This window comes from Malaclemys terrapin, chromosome 4, assembly GCF_027887155.1.
Source record: "Malaclemys terrapin pileata isolate rMalTer1 chromosome 4, rMalTer1.hap1, whole genome shotgun sequence".
NCBI lineage: Eukaryota > Metazoa > Chordata > Testudines > Emydidae > Malaclemys > Malaclemys terrapin.
Window position 1 is genome coordinate 39,179,982 of NC_071508.1, and position 19,660 is coordinate 39,199,641.

A 19,660-nucleotide genomic window follows, 5' to 3' on the forward strand; every position below is an offset into this window, starting at 1 on the left:
CACTTTACAGTGACAAATGTCCAGGCAACCAGTCTGCAACTCTAGAGCAGGGGTAGGCAACTGATGGCACGCGTGCCGAAGGCAGCATGCGAGCTGATTTTCAGTGGCACTCACACTGCCCGGGTCCTGGCCACCGGTCCGGGGGGCTCTGCATTTTAATTTAATTTTAAATGAAGCTTTTTAAACATTTTAAAAACCTTATTTACTTTACATACAACAATAGTTTCGTTATATGTTATAGACTTACAGACTTCTAAAAACGTTAAAATGTATTACTGGCATAAATTAGAGTGAATAAATGAAGACTCGGCACACCACTTCTGAAAGGTTGCCGACCCCTGCTCTAGAGCGACAAATATCCCAGGCACCCCACCTGTGACCACGATCACCTTACAGTGAAAATATCTCAGGCAACCAGTAGGCAAAGGCAAGTTTCTAATCAAGTCTGAGCAACTCATTGAATTGCTGCTGGAATGTCTACAAAAATGGAATAGTCTACAAAAACCCAGAACAGAAGAATTGCCAGAATTCCACAAGGTTGTTTAGTAATTTTGCAGCTGGAAAGCAAAATCAGAAAAGCCCTGTTCTGTTCTATTCTGGCTTTTATATCTGCACCCATCACATTGCACTCACAAAACTAACGTTACATACCTGTGCCCGGATCCTGCTAATGAAGTCAATTAGAATTCTACACACAGAAGGCTTTCCAGACCACAGCTAGAGTACCCCAAACTAAGGAGTTTTTATCTCCTAGCTGAACTGGGTGGAGGAGAAGATTTCTCTTCTCACCCCCTTCCCTTGCTTGTTCAGGCCATCACTACATAGTGTGGACCAGATCCTTGGCTAGTGTAAATCAGCTGAGATCCATCAGTAATGTTGATGATTATTAATACCTATCTCTGATACAATGCTTTTATATGTAGGTCCATTGACTTCAACGTGGCTATGTCAATTTACACCAGCTGAGGATCTGGCCTGGCATGTTCCTCTGAAGCTCTTCTTGTCCTCTAGAAAATGATCCCTTGTAAACTCTCTCTTCTTTGAAAGCTTCAGAGGGTATTGACTTTTCATGGTGTACTGAGTAATTAATGAGTATAATCATTAACCTGCTCACAACAGTCTTTTTTAGCTTCGCACTATTGAGAACCTGGTTGTCTGGCTAAATCAACCAGAGAACTTTAGGGATAATGTGGAAGTGTATCTGCTTTGCACAGGCTTGTAACACTAGCAAAATTATTACGGGAGTGGCAGCCCCTATCAGAGTGGCTGCACTAAGTGGTTGCAATGGCATGACCGCTAGTGCAGAGAGGACATGTGCCTTTCTGCCACCATGTCATGAAAACCTGCTGTAAACATGGTGTATAGGAAAACAGATGTCGTCTGCCTGTTTCCTGCCACATAGCACCTCAGCAGGGAGAAGTATAGGAAACAGTATTGGAACAGACCCATGGCTTGTCTAGTCTGGCATCCTGTCTGCAGTAGCTTCTTCTACTGGATGCTTCATTGGAAAATGAGAAGCCCCTTAAAGGTGAATTGTGACGTGTCCATGTCAGTTCATCTCACAACCACCCCACAGTGTCCCACCATGAGATACAAAGAGGAAGCCATGCAATGAAGATGCCTTCAGCTTTCCCTGCTCCCAGTTTGAACCTGGCAATCTTTACTCAGGCAAATAGCAGCAGCAGCCTAGTGTATGACTTACCGTATAAATCTTTTGCACTCATTCTCGAAGCACCATCTGCTTTGCCCAAGCTGCTGCTGCAAAAGGAAAGAAAAGGAGCAAATAAACAATAAATCTCAAAAAAAAATTTGTTGTGTTTTTTTTTTTTTACTGGATTCATTATGTGATTCATTTGAGCAATACAGATGGTAACCAATTGATCTGGTCTAGTGCTTGAATGGCAAACGGCAATGGGCTTTTCAAACCAGCTTAATGGTAAACGGCAATGGGCTTTTCACATCAGCTTGCGTTAGTGTGTAAGTGAGGTAGTTATCAAGACCCTGCCTGGTGAGCTGGAGGAGTATCAGTCACTGACACCAATTCTCCAGTGACACCTCTGATTGCAACAAGCTGGGAAGCCTTGCAGGAAGCTTGAATGCCATCATGTTTGCACAGTCTGTTGTTGGAGAGATCTAATTTTTGTGAGGGGAGGGGATCTGACCTACTCCTGTTTGAGGTTTCGCTCACTACAAAGAGTAATCCACTGGCTTTCCCTTCAGACAGGTCAGACCTAGAAAGGGCAGAGGACCCCCTGCCTAAGACAACAGATGTATGGATCTTCCACCACTGACCATCACCCATTTTTCTTTCTTTGTTCTCCCAGCATCCACTGGTCCCTTCTAGTCTGTAGGGCTTTGTCACAGGCTGGCTTGCCCTTTAAGGCAAGCTGGGCTCAGCCTTGTCTGTGACCAAACAGCTATTCCCCAGAGAACCAGGAGTGGAAGGAAATGTGTTTGTGGTGGCAGGTGTAGTAATCTATTGCAGTTCTTGGGGATGAGCCATTCAGTCAAACTTTGTCATTCAGGTTCTTACTTTGCAGAGCCAGGCTGGCTGCTGGTAGATCCTTTGAGACTCATGTTGCTGTCAAGACATTAAACTGTAACAGAAACAAAGGAGTTGCAGTTAGCACATTCCGCATTCCACTTGTTTGACCTGATGAAATATTTGCCTGAGTGTGCACCACACTTCACAATCAGACTTCGTTCAGCATCTGGGGCTCCAGCCTCTGATTCTGTGTCCACAGTCAATAGGTGCATCTAAATACTATTATCTGCACACACTAATGTGCTTCCATAACCTCTTTCTCTCCCCCCCCCATCTCTTTGGATTGCTATATTTCCCTATATAGAACACCTAATGTGTGCACACACACAGACAAAAGTACTGGATTCAAGTTCCACAGCAGGTTGTAGGCCCATTCCTAACCTAATGCTTTCAGTTTGTTCTATGTTATAATGTCATAAAACAACAGCGCGGTATCATTAAAGGCTGCTGCAGTGTTAGAGGTGCGTCATTTAGATGACAGATTAACCCACGGTTCCCTCTGTTCATCTCTGCCCAGGTAGAAGGTAAAGCCTTTTAAAGCCAGTTCCAGTGCCTGAGGCTGTGTATGTGTGAATTGCTGCTGAGCTCACAAGGGTGGCTGCTTTCTCTTTACAATCCACACACTGCTGATATCTGATGGATCTCTTTGTGCAGGGCTTTAGGATTGCTGGAGAATGGGCTGTGCTCTATAAACCCCAGTTGTGCTCTGTTCACTTTAGGGCTGTTTTATGTGCGGTTCATACCTCCCCTGAAACCACTGCACCATGGTCGCAACTTAATGCAACCTCTCTGAAGTCCAGAGTGTTGCGTGGGCGTAAATGAGAGCAGGATTTGGCCCAGGGAGTTGGCAGTTTACCCCCAGGATCCTAGAACAGAAAGCTCTAATGCGGGAGGTGACTGACAGAGGGGTCACCTTGAGAACTGTAGCACTTGTGTTGTTTCATAAATTCTGTCAGAAAGCGTAAAGCTGTGAGATCTACCTCCCTTTCTCCTCCTGTTGGTTTCTGAGGTAGTAGCCCCTGCATTCTGCCCCATCAGAAAATCCATTATTGTGGAGGGATGGCAGAGCTTTATACAAGTTCCCATAGAGAAGCTGCGTGGAGTTCTACTGAATCTGGACAAGCCATAAAATGAAATGATTTTTAACTCATGATTGATAACCGTGGAGCATCAGGGGAATACACCATTGCACCCAGGAGAACAGCCAAAGAATTTATCCTGCATAATGGTCTAGCAAGAGCCTCAAAGGAAGTCAGAGCCACCTGCCACCTATTAAAACTTGCTGTTCAGGTTGCCAACTCTCCAGGATTGGCCTGGAGTCTCCAGCAATTAAAGATTCATCTTTCATTAAAGATTATGTCGTGTGATGAAACCTCCAGGAATACGTCCAACCAAAATTGGCAACCCTAATTTGCTGTAAGTTCCATGTTCACATGAAGGCTTCATAAAGTCTCATCTGGCCAAGTGTGGGATTCACATGCATGGCCATTGCTGGCATTTCGATGGGAGTGTCACACGTAAATTCCCCGCATTTATCTAGAGTAGAAAGATGCCAATGACTTTCTTAAAGGTCAGGCTGTGACAGCCACTTCAGTAACAGAGTGCAGTTACAGTAGAATGAGTGGCACATGCTAAGGCCCTGATCCAGAACTCACTGAAGTGGGTGGAAGGCTGCCCATCAGGAATCAGGACCCCATTGTGCTAGGTACTGTACACACACACACACACACACACACTAATCTCTGCCTGAAAGAGGTTACAGTCTAACGGTGTGATGAGAGGCAACAGGTGGATTCAACAAGCAGACATGGGGAGCATGATGTGATAGTGAGATTAATGACTAGTGTACTAAGCAGCAGTCACAGCGTACCAGGTGCCTGGCCACGCTCAGGTATTTGTGGGTGTAACCCACACTAATATGGAGTGGTGCTTTGTCTCCCTCTAGTGGCTAATGAGAGTGCTACCACCGCTCAAACTGCACAAGCTCCTGTAAATCAAGCAGTAGGGGCTCCTGCTTTTTAGATCTAAGGTCCAAGGGTCAGTCCCTGCAGATGGACGGGAGGGCTGGTGTTATATTAGGTTAATTAATACAGATCATAGAGTCACATTCCACCCCGGAAGTGGCTTCACTAGTGGTTGAATGATTCCCTGTATCTATATGGGGAGCATGATCAACTAAGCATGAGCTCCCAAAGTATACCTGGGGCCAAAAATGCTAATGCGATCCTAAAATGCATAAACGGGAATCTCGAGTAGGAGCAGAGAGGTTATTTTCCCTCTGTATTTGACACTGGTGTGAGAGCTGACTATCTCCAGCTCTGGTGCCCACAAATCAAGAAGGATGTTGATAAATCGGAGACAGTTCAGAAAAGAGCCACAAGAATGATTAGAGGATTAAAAAGCATGCCTTACAGTAATAGACTCAAGGAGTTCAATCTATTTAGATTAACAAAGAAGATGAAGGGGTGGCTTGATTACAGTCTATAAATACCTATATGGGGAACAAATATTTAATAATGGGAGCTTCAATCTAGCAGACAGAGGCGATCCAATGGCTAGAAGTTGAAGCTAAACAAATTCAGACTAGATATACAATGTAAATGTTTAACAGTGAGAGTAATTAACCATTGGAACAATTTATCAAGGGTCATGGTGGTTTCTCCATCACTGACAATTGTTAAATTAAGATACACTCTAGGAATCATTTTGGGGAAGGCTTGTGTTACACAGGAGGGCAAACTAGATGATCATAGTGGTCCATTCTGGCCTTGGAATCTATTATTATAATTATTTATATTGTGGTACCAATGCTAGGTAAATTGAGAGAGAGCCCTCCGCCCAATGAGCTTACAGTCTAAAAGAAAACACAAAACAGGAAACACGAAAAGAGCCCACGGGTTTCAGTACTTCCATCCCTTTCATTTAATGCAGCATTATTACTATTATTTGTTAGTAGTATTTAACCCTTGCCTGATTTCCCACCCCCGAACTATTTCATTATGATGAAGTCTCATGTGATTATGCCGCTAATACTTCTCACCAATAGGTCTTGTCTATATGTAACTGAGGGTGTGATGTCTAACTGAGTTAGTTAAATCTGTGCAAAATCTTCTTTTGTGAACACTCTGAATTTGATTTTAAACCTGGCTTATATCAATTAAACTCAATTCCTTATCAACAGATCTGTAGCTGAAAAGCACTATACAAGAGTTAGGGAGTGGTATTACTATTATTAAGCTAAATTGCGATAAAATGAGTTTAAGCGGGTTTTAAATAGATTTACAGTTAAACTGTTTCAACTTTGAATATAGACATGGACCAAAGAAAATGTGTGAGCACTGAGGCCTGTGATCAACCCCCCCCCACCTTCCTTTTGGGTTCTTTCCTCTCTGGGGGGCATCTCCAAAGCCTCCAGTACTGGTGCAGCCTCCAGCGCTCACTCTGGGTTTTGCTTGCTTTCACTGTTTCTTACTCATGCTTTCCTGATGAAAGAATTCCTGAAATCTCTCTTTATCTTCCTGATGGGCGCGGTTGTTTGCTACATATTTCATGGGGCGCTAGGTGTGTGCATTTTAAAAAGAAACAAGAGGCAAATTTAGTAATATATTATTAGAACATTGTGTATCAGGATTGCTTTGTCTCTGCCACTATTTGCTTCTGTTGTTTCCTCCCCAGACCTTCCGTTTCTCATCCCCCACAGTAGGAAATTTGCCTTTGTTTAAATCAATATTTAAAGTAGCAGTAGATGTGATACATCTGGACTTCAGTAAGGCTTTTGACACATGATATTCTTTAAGCAAACTAGGGAAATGAGGTTTAGATGAAATTACTATTAAGTGGGTGCACAACTGGTTGCAAAACTGCACTCAAAAAGTAGTTATCAATGGTTTGCTGTCAAACTGGGGGATATATCTCGTGGGGTCCCACAGGGGTCTGTCTTGGGACCAGTACTATTCAATATTTTCGTTAATAATTCGAAGGATGGGGCTGGGGAGAGTATGATTATAAAATTTGCAGATGCCACCAAGCTGGAAGGGTTTGCAAGCACTTTGAAGGACAGGATTGTAATTCAAAATAATTGTGTTATACTGGAGAATTGGTCAGACATCAACAAGATGAAAGTCGATAAAGACAAGTGCAAAGTACTACACTTAGAAAAAATCAAATGCACAAATAAAAAATAGGGAATAAGTGGCTAGGCACCAGTACTGCAGGATCTGGCAGTTAGAGTGGATCACTGAGTCGACAGTGTGATGCTGTTGCTTAAAAGGCAACTGTCATTCTGGGATGTATTAGTGGGAGTGTCATATGTAAGCAGGGGCGGCTCTATGTTTTTTGCCGCCCCAAGCACGGCAGTCAGGCGGCCTTCGGCGGTGTGCCTGCAGGTGGTCCGCAGTCACGTGGATTCGGTGGCGTTTCTGCAGGTGATCTACTGGTCTCGCGGCTTCGGCATACCCGCCGCTGAATTGTCACCGAAGCCGCGGGACCGGTGGACCTCCCGCAGGAACGCCGCTGACTGCCGCCCTCACAGCGACCGGCAGACCGCCCCCACCCCCGCGGCTTACCGCCCCCACCCCCGCGGCTTGCCGCCCCAGGCACGCGCTTGCTGCGCTGGTGCCTGGAGCCGCCCCTGTATATAAGACACGGGAGGTATCCTGCTCTGCTCAGCACTGGTGAGGTCTCAGCTGGAGTACAGTGTCCAGTTTTGGGCACCATGCTTTTAGAAAGATGTGAACAAACTGGAGAGAGTCCAGAGGAGAACAAAAATGATAGAAGATTTAGAAAACATGACTGTCAGGAAAGGTTGAAAGAACTGAGCATGTTTAGTCTTGAGAAAAGAAGACTGAGGGAGACATAACTTCAAATATGTAAAAGGTTGTCATACAGAGGAGAGAGATCAATTGTTCTCTGTGTCTCCTGGCTTAGTTTGCAGCAGTGGAGGTTAGATATTAGGAAAAAAGTTCTAACTATACAGATAGTTAAGCACTGGAATTGGTTCCTACAGAGGCTGCACAATTACTGTCTTGGGAGGTTTTTAAGGACAGGTTAAACAAACACCTGTCATAGATGGTCTAGGTATACTGAATCCTGACTCAGGACCGGGTGATGGATTAGTTTCATTGCACTGCGACCCCCTTCTGACAACAAAAATTACTACACGATCCCAGGAGGGGGGACCAAAGCCCAAGGGCTTCAGCCCCAGGTTGGGGGCCTGTAACCTGAGCCCCGCCACCCAAGGCTGAAGCCTTCAGGCTTTGGACCCAGGCTGTGGGGGTGGGGCTTGGGCTTGGGTCCTAGGACCCAGCAATTCTAATGCCAGCTCTGACGACCCCATTAAAATGGGGTCGTGATCCACTTTGGGGTCCCAACCCACCATTTGAGAACCGATGGATTAGATGACTTCAAGAGGTCCCTTCCAGCCCTACATTTCTGGGATTCTATTATTCTGTTTTGGTGAACTATTCCAGGTTAATTTTATCTGATGGTGTAGGGCAGTGTTTTTCAAAGCCCATGGATTGTGACTGCTAAGGGGGGTCACAAAAGGCAGTCACGGGGGTTGTGAGGCATTGAATATTGGTACTTTTTTACTCTTACTTTTATAATAAATGTGAGAGGGTCATGAAAATTTTTGACTTTGAATAAAGGCTTGCCAACCTGGAAAGGCTGAGCAATGCTGGTGTAGTGTATAGGAATAGTAATAAACACCTCGTTCTTATATAGTGCTTTTCATCTCAAAGTGCTTTGTAAAGGGGGTACATGTTAGAGCCGGACGGAGAAGCTTCTACAGAAGCATATTCCATCAAAATATTCAGTTCCAGCTCAATCGAAATGCTTCATGAAATAGGGTTGATTTTGCTGGAATTTCCTTTCTGAAGAAAACTGGAATAAAAAGTTCTGACAATGTTGAAATGCCCCGTTTCAACGTTTTTGGAATGAAATGATTTTTCATTTTGAAATTACTTTCTATTTTGAAATTTTGTGTTCTAATACTCAATAAAAAACGTTAAAACTTAAACAACACATTTCAGTCTTTTCAAAATGAAAGACTTTGATCGACCCATAATACATTTTGTTTGGAATTTTCTTTCCTGGAAAATTTTGAAATTTTTGGTTTTTCATTGTGATTTGCAAGGAAGCCAAATTTCAAAATCTCAAAAGCCTTCATGAAATGGAGTTCTGTCCTCCGCATGGTGCTAGTCAGTATCATCCACCCCCATTTGACAGATGGGGAAACAGAGGCACGGAAAGTGATTTGTTCAGGGTCACACACAGGCCAGTGACAGAGCTGGGAACAGAATGCAGGTTTCCTGAATGCTCTAGCCACTGGAGGCCATACTGCCTGGCATAGTATTGCTATCTAGGGTAGTATCTCTCTACATAGGAATATCCCTATATAGCTCCGATGGGATGGCCTCCCTAAAAAAAGGCTCATCATAAGCAGAGCAAACAGTCAAATGAAATTGAACTGAATATGTAGTCATGTTATTGGGGCATGAGATGAAGCCACTCCAACCAAACATGCTAATGCCACTTCCTGTATAGTCCTACAATAGAAAAGGGTTGGTAGGAAGTGAATCTGTTGATTAAAAATAGCTACAAAACCTACAGATCTGCTGTAGATCGGCCAAAGCTGCAACATTTGAATACATAGCTTAATTCCTATTCGTTATTTGGATTACAGTTGTGTTCAGAGGCACCCACAGAGATTAGGGTCCCTTTGGGCTAATCTCTGTACACACACACACAGTCTCTGCCCCAAAGAGCTTACAACCTAAATAGACAAGGCAGAGGGGTGAAGTGACTTGTCCCAGATCACCCAGCAGGTCAGCAGCAGAACTGAAGTCTCCTGGGTCCCAGTTCAGTGCCCTATCCACTAGTCCACACTGCTGTAATGTAAGGGGTTGATTGCCGCTAGGACTGAAGCAAAACTCCTATCTCCAAAATGTGAGCTAGCTAACGAGTAATGCTGAGAGCTTCACATTGGAGTTTAACCCTTTCGCTGCCAACAGACCATGTCCTTGTCTTCATCAGCCTTGCAACTGAAACGTCTGTCTGTGTGACTGGCATGATGACGCCTATTTTATGGATCAGCCCCCAGGGGCGGATCATGTTTTCCTAGGTGGAGCTGGCATATCATATTCAGCATGGGCTGGGTTAACTGGAGCAAGCACAGAAAGGGGTTAATTAAGTCAGCTGTCTGATGCACTTCTTTGCTTATTTTCTGGCCCAGGAAATGTTGAATTGTCCCTAAGAGATGATGCATTTTCTAAAGTCTCACCAAACAGTGGGACTGAAATGTAACGGAAATCTGAACAGAATCCTAGTCGGGGAGAAGCTTTAGCACGTTAGCCACTGCCATGTGATCAATCCAGCTGCAATGGAACCTGTGGGTGTCAGCAGGAGCAAAGGGAGCCGGGCATGACCTGGGCCAGCTCTCATGTTACTGTCAATGCCAGGTTCCCTCCCTCTCTTCCTTCAAAGTGAGTGAAGGGGACAACGGACACAGGCAGGAGAGAGGTCTGGGCAGTGAGAGCAGGGCTGGCACCTCCCATGGATGCTGTCAGGCATAATTAATGAATGCATAGGAAATACTTCCTGATCCTCCGACAGAGGAGACCCCGCACAAGGACCAAATGTTATTAGTGGAAAGGTGTTGGCGATGATGAGATGTTTGTGATAGAAACGCTGCCTTTGGGGGCCCGCGCAGGGGGCAGGTCTGACCTTACTCTGCCTTTGGTGACCACACTTGTGGTCAGTGCCGATAGAAAGGGTCACACAAGAATGCTAGATTAGGGAAAGCCTGAGCAAATAACACCAGGCTCCAGTTAGAAACATTAGCTGTTGATCACATGATGTTATCTCTTAAAGTGCCCAGGATAACAAAGCTCCATCTGTTCATGCTGTTGGACAGTTTTGGAAGCATATGTAGCACTGGGGAAAGGTGCCTAATTGGTGCCTACGTCTGCCAGCAGCTGTACAAGCTGCTCTACGCTGCTCTGCCAGCACACATCTACCAGCCTGAGCTGTTCACCTCCAGAGGCGAGAGTGTCGTCCCGTCTTCCATGGCCTGTTATGTCCCCCCCCGCCCTGTTACTGGGCTCCTGGAAAACATTCATGGGTTCATCTTCACAGCACTCCGGGGGGGAAGTATTAGCCTTGTTTTACAGGTGTGGGGTGAGGCATTGAGTGACTTGCCAAGTCACATAGGGAGTTTGTTGCAGAGCCAGGAATTGAACTCAACTCTCCTGAGCCTCCATCTAATGCCTTCATGATAGAACCATCTTCCATTGTTTCCCCATCATGGCTCTGCTGGGTTTGCCAACGAGGGTGTCTGTTAGTGCCAACTGCAGTGTGGTTTCTGTGATGTTGACACTAATACACTAGGTCAGAGGTCGGCAACCTACAACACACGTGCCAAAGACGGCACGTGAGCCGATTCTGAGTGGCACGCTGCCTGCCCACTGAGAGGAGGAGGAGGAGGGGCGGAGGGGCCAGAAAGCGCCATGCTGGGGGAAGAAGCGGGGGAGGTGGGAAGCTTGGCTGCTGCAGGACCAAGCTTCTGCCTCCTGCCCCCGCAGGGGAGAGCGGTGGGGGGGGGGGTCCCCGGCCCCCAGCCCCACTCAGCCCCCCCGCCCACCGCTCTCCCCTGCGGGGGCAGGAGGCAGAAGCTTGGTCCTGCAGCAGCCAAGCTCTCCCCCTCCCCCGTTTCTTCCCCCAGCGTGGTGCATTCAGGCCCCTCCCCCCCCCCCCCGCCTTCGACGGCCCTTGTGAGGGCGAGCGGAGCCGAGCGGAGTGGTAGCGTGCTCCCTGCTCCGTAGAGCAGGCAGAGAGAGGTAGGGATGGGCCTTGGGGAAGGGGGTGGAACAGGGCATATCCCTCCCAGCCCCCTGCCATGAGCCGCTCAGGGCAGGGGGCTGGGAGCACCCCCACGAGCTGAGCACCCCAGCCTTCTGCCCTGACCTTGAGTCGCCCCAACACCCAGCCTTCTGCCCTGCATCCCCACACCCCCCAGCCCTCTGCCCTGACCTCCCCCCAACACCCAGCCCTCTGCCCTGCACCTCCACACACCCCCCAGCCTTGTGCCCTGCACCCCCCCACACACCCAGCCCTCTGCCCTGACCTCCCCCCAACACCCAGCCCTCTGCCCTGCACCTCCACACACCCCCAGCCCTCTGCCCTGACCTCGAGTCTCCCCCAACACCCAGCCATCTGCCCTGCAACCCCACACCCACCAGCCATCTGCCCTGCAACCTCACACACCCACCAGCCCTCTGCCCTGCACCCCCCCACACACCTAGCCTTCTGCCCTGCACCTCCACACACACCCCAGCCCTCTGCCCTGACCTCGAGTCGCCCCCAACACCCAGCCTTCTGCCCTGCACCTCCACACACACCTCAGCCCTCTGCCCTGACCTCGAGTCGCCCCGCTCAGCCCGCTGCAGGCCTAGGTGAACAGAACCCCAGGCTGGAAGCGGGCTGAGCAGGCTGGCGGCGTAAGATCAGCATTTTAATTTAATTTTAAAGGAAGCTTCTTAAACATTTTGAAAACCGTGTTTACTTTACATACAACAATAGTTTAGTTATATAATATAGACTTATAAAGAGAGACCTTCTAAAAAACATTAACATGTATTACCGGCACACGAAACCTTAAATTAAAGTGAATAAATAAAAACTCGGCACAGCACTTCTGAAAGGTTGCCTACCCCTGCACTAGGTATTGATTTGAGATCACTGGTTTATTTCACATATGCTGCCTAACAGCCATTTGATGGCAATGAATTTTCGCCACTACCAACCTAAGCTGGATTTGAACATGTGAACGAGAAGTGAAGGGCTCTGTCACCCACCACCAAAAAATCCATCTGTCTAAACAAAAACAAATGAAGAAGAAAATGGTTCACACTCAAGAAAGGTCTGTCTTGTTTTAGTTGGAAGGGAAGTCAACTGTTGCAAGGGAGACCAGCACCCGGCACTCAGGTGTTGGCCTTTGGGCAAAGAAGCAAATGTGCTTCAACCTTGTTGTTTGTTAATCCTCTCTGCAACATTAGGGTCAAGTTTTTCAAAAACCGTTTTCCGAAATGTGCCCCCCAAATTTCATTTGTTTCTCATGAGCAAATCTGGGGGTGTTGGTGCTCATTTTGGATGGATTTGTTTTTTTAAACTGATGTTGATGGCTCCCGCCAGGGCCGGCTCTGGCTTTTTGGCCGCCCCAAGCAAAAAAAAACAACAAAAAACCTGTGGCGCGGCAGGTGCAGGGGGACCGGGTGGGGGGAGGCGGAGAGAGCGGGTGGGAGAGAGAGAGAGAGAAAGGGGTGGCCAGGGTTACAGCACGGCTCTGCTCCGGTTGGCGGGGAGGGAAGGAAGAGGACTGCCCTGCAGGGCGCTCTGGTTCTCTGTGCCGCCGCCCCCTACAGGGCAGCCGGAGCGGAACAACAACAAAAAAGGGGGCCGTGCCGCCGTAGGATTGGGCAGAATGCCGCCTCCAACAATCTGCCGCCCCAAGCACCAGCTTGCTCAGCTGGTGCCTGGAGCCGGCCCTGGCTCCTGCTTTCAAATGAGGGGAAGACTGGCCAACCTGTTTACGGAGCTAGTAATTTGGTGTGCCTTAATTGTGAGGCACCCAACTTGAGCTGCCTTAAAGGGTCCAGATTTTCAGAAAGTGCCGCACCTCCAGCCTATGAAAATCAGGCCCTGGTGAGGAGTCTATAACTGGACACCTGAAGACTGAGGCACTCACAATTGTTAGTTGTTTTTGGAAGATCTTGGCCTATTGCTTGTGTGAGAACACACCTAGGTGAGTGTGAGATTGAATCCAGCCTGTGTGTGTGCAGGGCCGGCTCCAGCCACTAGCTTAACAAGCAGGTGCTTGGGGCGGCCCAGGAAGAGGGGCAGCACCTGCGGCAATTTGGGGGCGGCAGGTCCCTCACTCCCTCTAGGAGCGAAGGACCTGCCGCTGAACTGCCACCGCTGATCGCGGCTTTTTTATTTATTTATTTATTTATTGCTTGGGGCAGCAGAAATGCTGGAGCCGGCCCTTTGTGTGTGGCACTTCGATGTGACTAGAGGAGTGAGTGGGTCCTGCTAGGAACCTGAAACAAACACTCCCTGTTCTCCAAATTAAATATTTCACATTTCAGAGATTCTACAGAAGATAAACACATAGCTAAAAATAATCCACCGTGGTGGGGAGGTGACCGCAGTCGCTGGCAGCCACCTCAGTGCTCTGGATTTAGCCAAAGCTAACTGGGCAGGTAGTCAGAATGGGACAGTGTGTCCGAAAGAACCCTAAGGCTGGGGAGGAGACTTCTCTGGGTGTCTAGTCTGAATGCAGGGAGCGTTCCTTTCATACTGACCGTTCCTTTCATTCTGACAGTCCTCAGAACCCTACCCAGCTCCCTCCTGGAGCTGCTCCCTTGCAGCTCAGAACCAGGGGCAGGATAGTGGACTGTATTTGGGGGGTGGGGGAGGGGAACAGTAGAGGATCAAGACTCTGATGGTCCAGGTTTGTCCCATGTTAAACCTCTCCCCCCTTCTCCAAGGATCAGTCCATCTTCACAGGACTGGAGCAGCTCCTTGTCCCACCCCATCACACTCAATTTCCTGGGCCCTGCTGCCCAGCAGTGCTCAGCACTGACACCTCCAACAGGAGCCTCCTCAGCCCTCCCTGTGTCGCATCTCCCCTGCCCTACACACCTACCCATATCATAGGTATATTGCAGAGCGTCAGATCTTCCCACTGACTGCAGAGTGTGAGTCGGATCAGAAACCAAGGCTGGTCTCCCCTTGACTGCACATGGTAGGGTAGATCAGCAGCAACAAAAATGTGTCTCTTCCACAGTTAACCTATGTTGTTATGCTACTATTATGCTACCAGAGCTGAAGAATTCTCCAAAGAACCCAATACCCTCTGTTATCTAAGCTCCTCAGAAACAATAATAAACTCAGGATTTGTACTAAAATAAAAAAAAAGTTTCCTGAGAAAAGGCTTAGGTGGGGTGAACTTCCCAGCATTGAAAGTAAACCACCCATGTGTTTCTCCTGAGGCTGGGCTTGGCATGGATTGCTCCCTCGGGGGAGGGACTGCGAGGTCACTGCCAGATTGGATTAGAGCTCAGACAGGGACTGCCTCTGTGGCTGCCCTCCTTAACATGGATCAACAGAAGGGGTTAGAGACTAAAGCCTGATCTTGCAAGCTACTGTTAATGCATTCAAAACATAAACTGATACCACAAAGCACCACCGCTGAGAACATGCCTGTATTTGCAGAATCTTTATACAAAATTTACAAAGCGTTTGGAAGGAGCTCTATTTCCCCTCCCATGTCAACCTGCAAGCCACACTTCATCTAGATAGATATAGCTCGAGTCCATTCCTGCAGAGCACTGGAAGCTCTCAAAGCCCAGTGAGGTCAATGGGAGTTGAAGGCCCTCAGCAACTCACAGGATCGGGCCCAAAGCTAGTGAAGAGTCCAAAATAATAGCGTGTATACTACTACTACTAACAAAATAATATTCCTGCCAGAAGATGAATCTGTCCTCAAGAACATGACAGAACTGGCTGCATGCAAGTTCCGTCAGCATTGCTGATCTATAAATATCTGGGGAAAGTGCGGAATCTAAAAGATCTTGGGAGAAGTTTGGAAGTTGACTTCAGTGTCAGTCTGAAGGGAGAATTAGCAGAGGGCAGATTCTCCAGTCTCTGAGCTGATTCATTTCATCTGAATTTACCCTGTGCCTCTGTATGGACAGCCCTGTCAAATCCAAGTTAAGGAAAAACACAGAGCAGGTTTTAGCTTGTCATGTGTCTGCTGATCACACGCCTTGCCAAGGATGCCATGTTGCACATTATCTCTGCTTCTATCAGGGTTAAACAGTTCTGGCTCAGAACTGGGCACTTTCTTTCCTGGCTTTTGAAATTCCCACCTATTCTTACTCTTTTTTTGCTTTTTCTCTCTGTACACCGGGCAGAAATGCAAAGGGTGAGGAAAAGCTGGTAGCCATGCTGGGCCTGACTCTCCATTGCCTGGCACCTTGAGGAGGTACTTAACCCAGAGCAAAGTGGGCGTGGAGCACGGCCATTCTGATCTGGTGGCATTCTACGCTCATTGCGCACTGGTGTGACTACACACAGTGCAGGCCAAGGGTGAATCAGGCCCTCTAGTTGCAAAGGCCTGAAGGTGATTTTGAATAACTGGAAGAGCACAACTCCAATTTTATATGGCGTCTGATTTAAACATACCCCTTCCCCCAAACCCCTGTGATAGGGTCTTGTTTTCTTCCATTCCTGGGGAGGCAGTCCACAGACAGCAGCGGTCATCCCTGCACTGTGTCGCTGCCTTCTTCTCTGACTGACTCACTGCTTCTTCCGGGGTCCGTCGGAACGCAGGGTTTGGAGCCTCAGGATCCTGCCTTAATCAGTTCCTGAGGATCTAATAAGGGCTTGATGCAGGAATCTCTGGGTGGTATGGCCTGCCTGTGTTACAGAGAACATCCGCTAGAGGAACACAGTGATCCCTTCTAAAAGCCCGATTGCCTTAACATCTGTTACTCTATAATAATAATGAGAGCTAAGGCCTACATTTTCACTGCTTTACTGTGCCCCCTTGAGAGCCCTGGGGCCTGATCTGAATCTGAGCCCCCATATTCCAGGTGAAATCAATGGGAGCTGTGAGTGCTCTGAAAATCAGGCCCTAGGTACCTCAAGACGGAGGTATCCCATAATGGAGACACCCAAAATTGGGAGCCTTTTGAGAATGCAGGCACAGGTAAATAAACGGGCATTGTATAGAAAAGCTCATTACAATCTTTTTAAAAGACCCAAATCAAAAGTGCCAGAAAGGCGGGTCTGTAATATGAGTCATTGATATGGAAAAACAGCTCCAGGCTCCCTGGGAATGGCTCAGTGCCTGTGTTTGCGGAGAGTTCCGTAGCTTTTTCTTGCCCAAAGCCTTGAAATGTTGGCTTGTTTTGCTTTTCTCCTCTCCCATTCTGCAATCAGTGAAACCTGCCACCTTGCCCTATAATTAGCACAGAGTCCACAACAGATGGGAACAGACCAAGAGACCTTTGGAAACATTCCTAATCTCAGCAGCAAGTCTGACTCAGGTGGCTGGGAGGAAGCAAGGACCTGATTCAAAGCCCATCCAAGTCAGCGGGAATCTTTCCATTGACTTCACTGGGCTTTGGATCCAGACCCCTTAGCGCCAGATAGGGCAGATGCTTGCTTAGGAGGTGCATTGGCAATTTCAGAGTGAAATGCTCTCAGATCTGAATAGCACAAATGGGAATATTTCTCCCTCCTCCACTCCTGACTCAGAACCATGAATCCAGGACAGTTAGTTCTCTCTTTCCAACGTGGCATTATACACTAAGGGCTGGCTCATCAGAGAAGTCAGTGGGAATAGTCTCATTACTTTCAATGGGAGCAGCATCGGATCTAAAGTCTCAAGATGAAAAGAATCCTATACCCCCTTTCCCCCCCCCTCAGGTGCACCTTGTGTTTACATTATAAATCAGAGACTGGGCCAATCAAAATAGGGAATTATATTGCCTGGGAAGCTTGGCCAATCAAAATAGGGAATGGCTGTACGTGTGAGACTCATATTCTAATGAGTAGAGCACTGTCTAGCTCCTGAGTAGCAAGGAAAACTCCCGAGGAACATAATGTTCTACTCCAGCCAAACTCCTAACATGGCACTGAATGAGGGGCTCTGTGTTCACGCAAAGTGTGGAGGGTGTCTGTATGAATGGCAATGTGTCCATTTCTCCTGGCTGAGTGTTCGCATTTGAAGAGCTTTTCCTCACACACACCTCCCCCAGGAGCCAGAACTGCATCACATTTGCCATTTGGCTTCTCCAAGCTAGGAGGCACTTGACTTCTGAAGCAGCCGAGAGCTATGACAAGCAGTGGCATGTATGTGATGGTGTGGTCTAGTGGCTGGAGTGGAAGACAGAATGTCAGGACTCCCAGCTCTGTCACTGACTCACTGTATAACTTTGGGTAAGTTGCTTGAAGGTGCTATGTCTCCATTTTAAGAAAAGAGTATAATATACTGATCTACCTAATAGTGGGGGGCTGAAAGCCTTAGTAAACGAATGCTCAAGAGTTCTGAGATCCTCACTTGAAATGGGGTGGAATATACCCGTGATGCATTGTTATTTAATGCCCCAAACTACACTATTTAAGCGCATCAATCAGAAAATGTAAAACCTTGCTTCCTCCAGCTGCTTTACTCTCAGACAGGCTGCATATCAGTGAGAGCACTTGTCATTTAAAAGCCCACAGTTGCTGCACAGTAACATGACCGATCACAGTTCTTTCCTTATACTGAGAGTAATAACTGTTACCGCAGCTACAGCCATATGGTAGCCAGGTCAGTGATTGGCTTCTTAGTGATGGTTATTTTAAGCTAATCATTTACCTGCATGAATATTTAATTAATTCTAAATAAACCACTACTTAACACACGTGCTGAATGGCCAAATTAACATGTTAACACAATACAATAATCTCTAGTTTGCCCTTGGGAGAGATTCCCTTGTGTATAAAATACCTCTGGCCCTCAACACCAATTTGTTATCTGATTTCATAAGTGACCCATAAAGCTGTTCTTAACAGAGCTGACAGGCAAATGCATTGCAACATTCTGCTTCCCAGCAAAGGCCCTGTATACACTAGGACCCCACGCCCATCAGATGATTTATTGATGGGGTTGAGCTCGGTGAATTGTGTGTGACTGGTTGGCTGTTGCAATTCTTTTCCACCAGCTCCACCTGAGAGATTGGCTGCTAAGGATGTTTTTGACACTCCCCCAAAGGTGGGTGTTAAAGCTGGACTCACTTGCCTGGCTGATATTCAGGCTTGCAAAGGGATAAAGTCACTCCATGAAAGACTGAAACCAGGGGTGGAGACACTGCTGTATACCCATTGGTTAACAGAAGAATGCCTCCGCAAGGAGGGGCAGTAAATGTAAGGCATGGGGCTTAGCATTAAGAATTTACAAGTGCCTGCTGGCTGGCCTGCCTCCCCAAGGGGGATGGACTCTGGACCAGGTTCAGAGCTGACTCACACACCTTGATTGATGTCAATGGGAGTGCAGCTGGGTGTAAATCCAGATTGGTGAATCTGGCCCCTCCCATTTAAGGAGATGGTCTCCATTTCTCAGGGTCCCTTTCCTGTTAAACTGCTGGCTTCTTCATTCTGTTGAGTCGAGAGGCCTCTGTCAGGCTCCCCCAATGCCCTTATTGGAATAAAGCTGCAAATATTCCCGTGTCTGACCCTACAGGTGAGTAGTTGCTTCACCTGCCCTGGAGTCACCCTCCTCCCCTTTCCAGGGGGTGCCTGGGGCAGTTCACAGATGCCTTCATTTGGGATAAGCTGTCGCATCAATAAATTCCATTTACAAGCGTGGGAATTTTGAGCGGTTTTTGCTGGGGGATGGAGGATTTAGATGTTTCATCTCTTGAAACCGTGTCTGACACTTTAGGGCTTTTTTCAGTATGTAAGCTAACTATTGCTGCTTTCATCTCCTGCTCCATTTTTATTTCTTACTCATGTCCTGTCTGTATATTTTTGGACACTTGCTAACAATTCACTTTGGGCTGAAACCTGGCACTTAGGAACTCGGCCTAATAGGGAGTGTCCCTATAAAACAAACAGACATTGTCTGAGCTGGTCTGGTGGCGGCACAACCACATGGGGGGAGGGCGTGAGTCCCAGCCCTAGGCCTGGCAGGGACTGGGAGTGCTACTGAAGCAGCCCATTCAGCCCCTGGACAATGTGTGGAGTGGCACTGATGGGCTCTGGAAACCCTACTCCCCAGAACCCCTCCGGGGATCAATAGATTTCGGAGCCATCCATGGCTTGGGTTTCTATTTGACAGTAGTGAGTTGGAGGAAGTCTTGCACAGAGGGCTGGCTGGAGCTGATCAACAATATGCCACGCCCAGCCTGTACCTGTAGGGTAGCATAGCTCTGAATGATGTGGCATTTCTGTAAGGTGATATCCCTGCAGCTGCTCCTCCTGTGTGCCCGACACACTTCTGCTGTTAATATTTCATGCCTGCTAGTCTTCCTTGCACTGCTGCACAAGAGGTGCCTATGCCAGCCAGCT

General features: G+C 47.5%; 1 protein-coding gene across 2 annotated transcripts in view; it reads right to left on the reverse strand.

The window, feature by feature from the left end:
- EPS8L2 (EPS8 like 2) overlaps positions 1–19,660 on the reverse strand; it is a 120,203-nt gene that overhangs the window by 88,703 nt on the left and 11,840 nt on the right. For both annotated transcript variants that reach the window (XM_054026649.1, XM_054026648.1), the window contains exons 2-3: positions 2,534–2,597; positions 1,703–1,758 (exon numbers count right to left, since the gene is read on the reverse strand). In XM_054026649.1, the coding sequence (XP_053882624.1) occupies positions 1,703–1,758; positions 2,534–2,577 (100 nt within the window). In that variant the 5' untranslated portion in view covers positions 2,578–2,597. The remainder of the gene's footprint in view (positions 1–1,702; positions 1,759–2,533; positions 2,598–19,660) is intronic.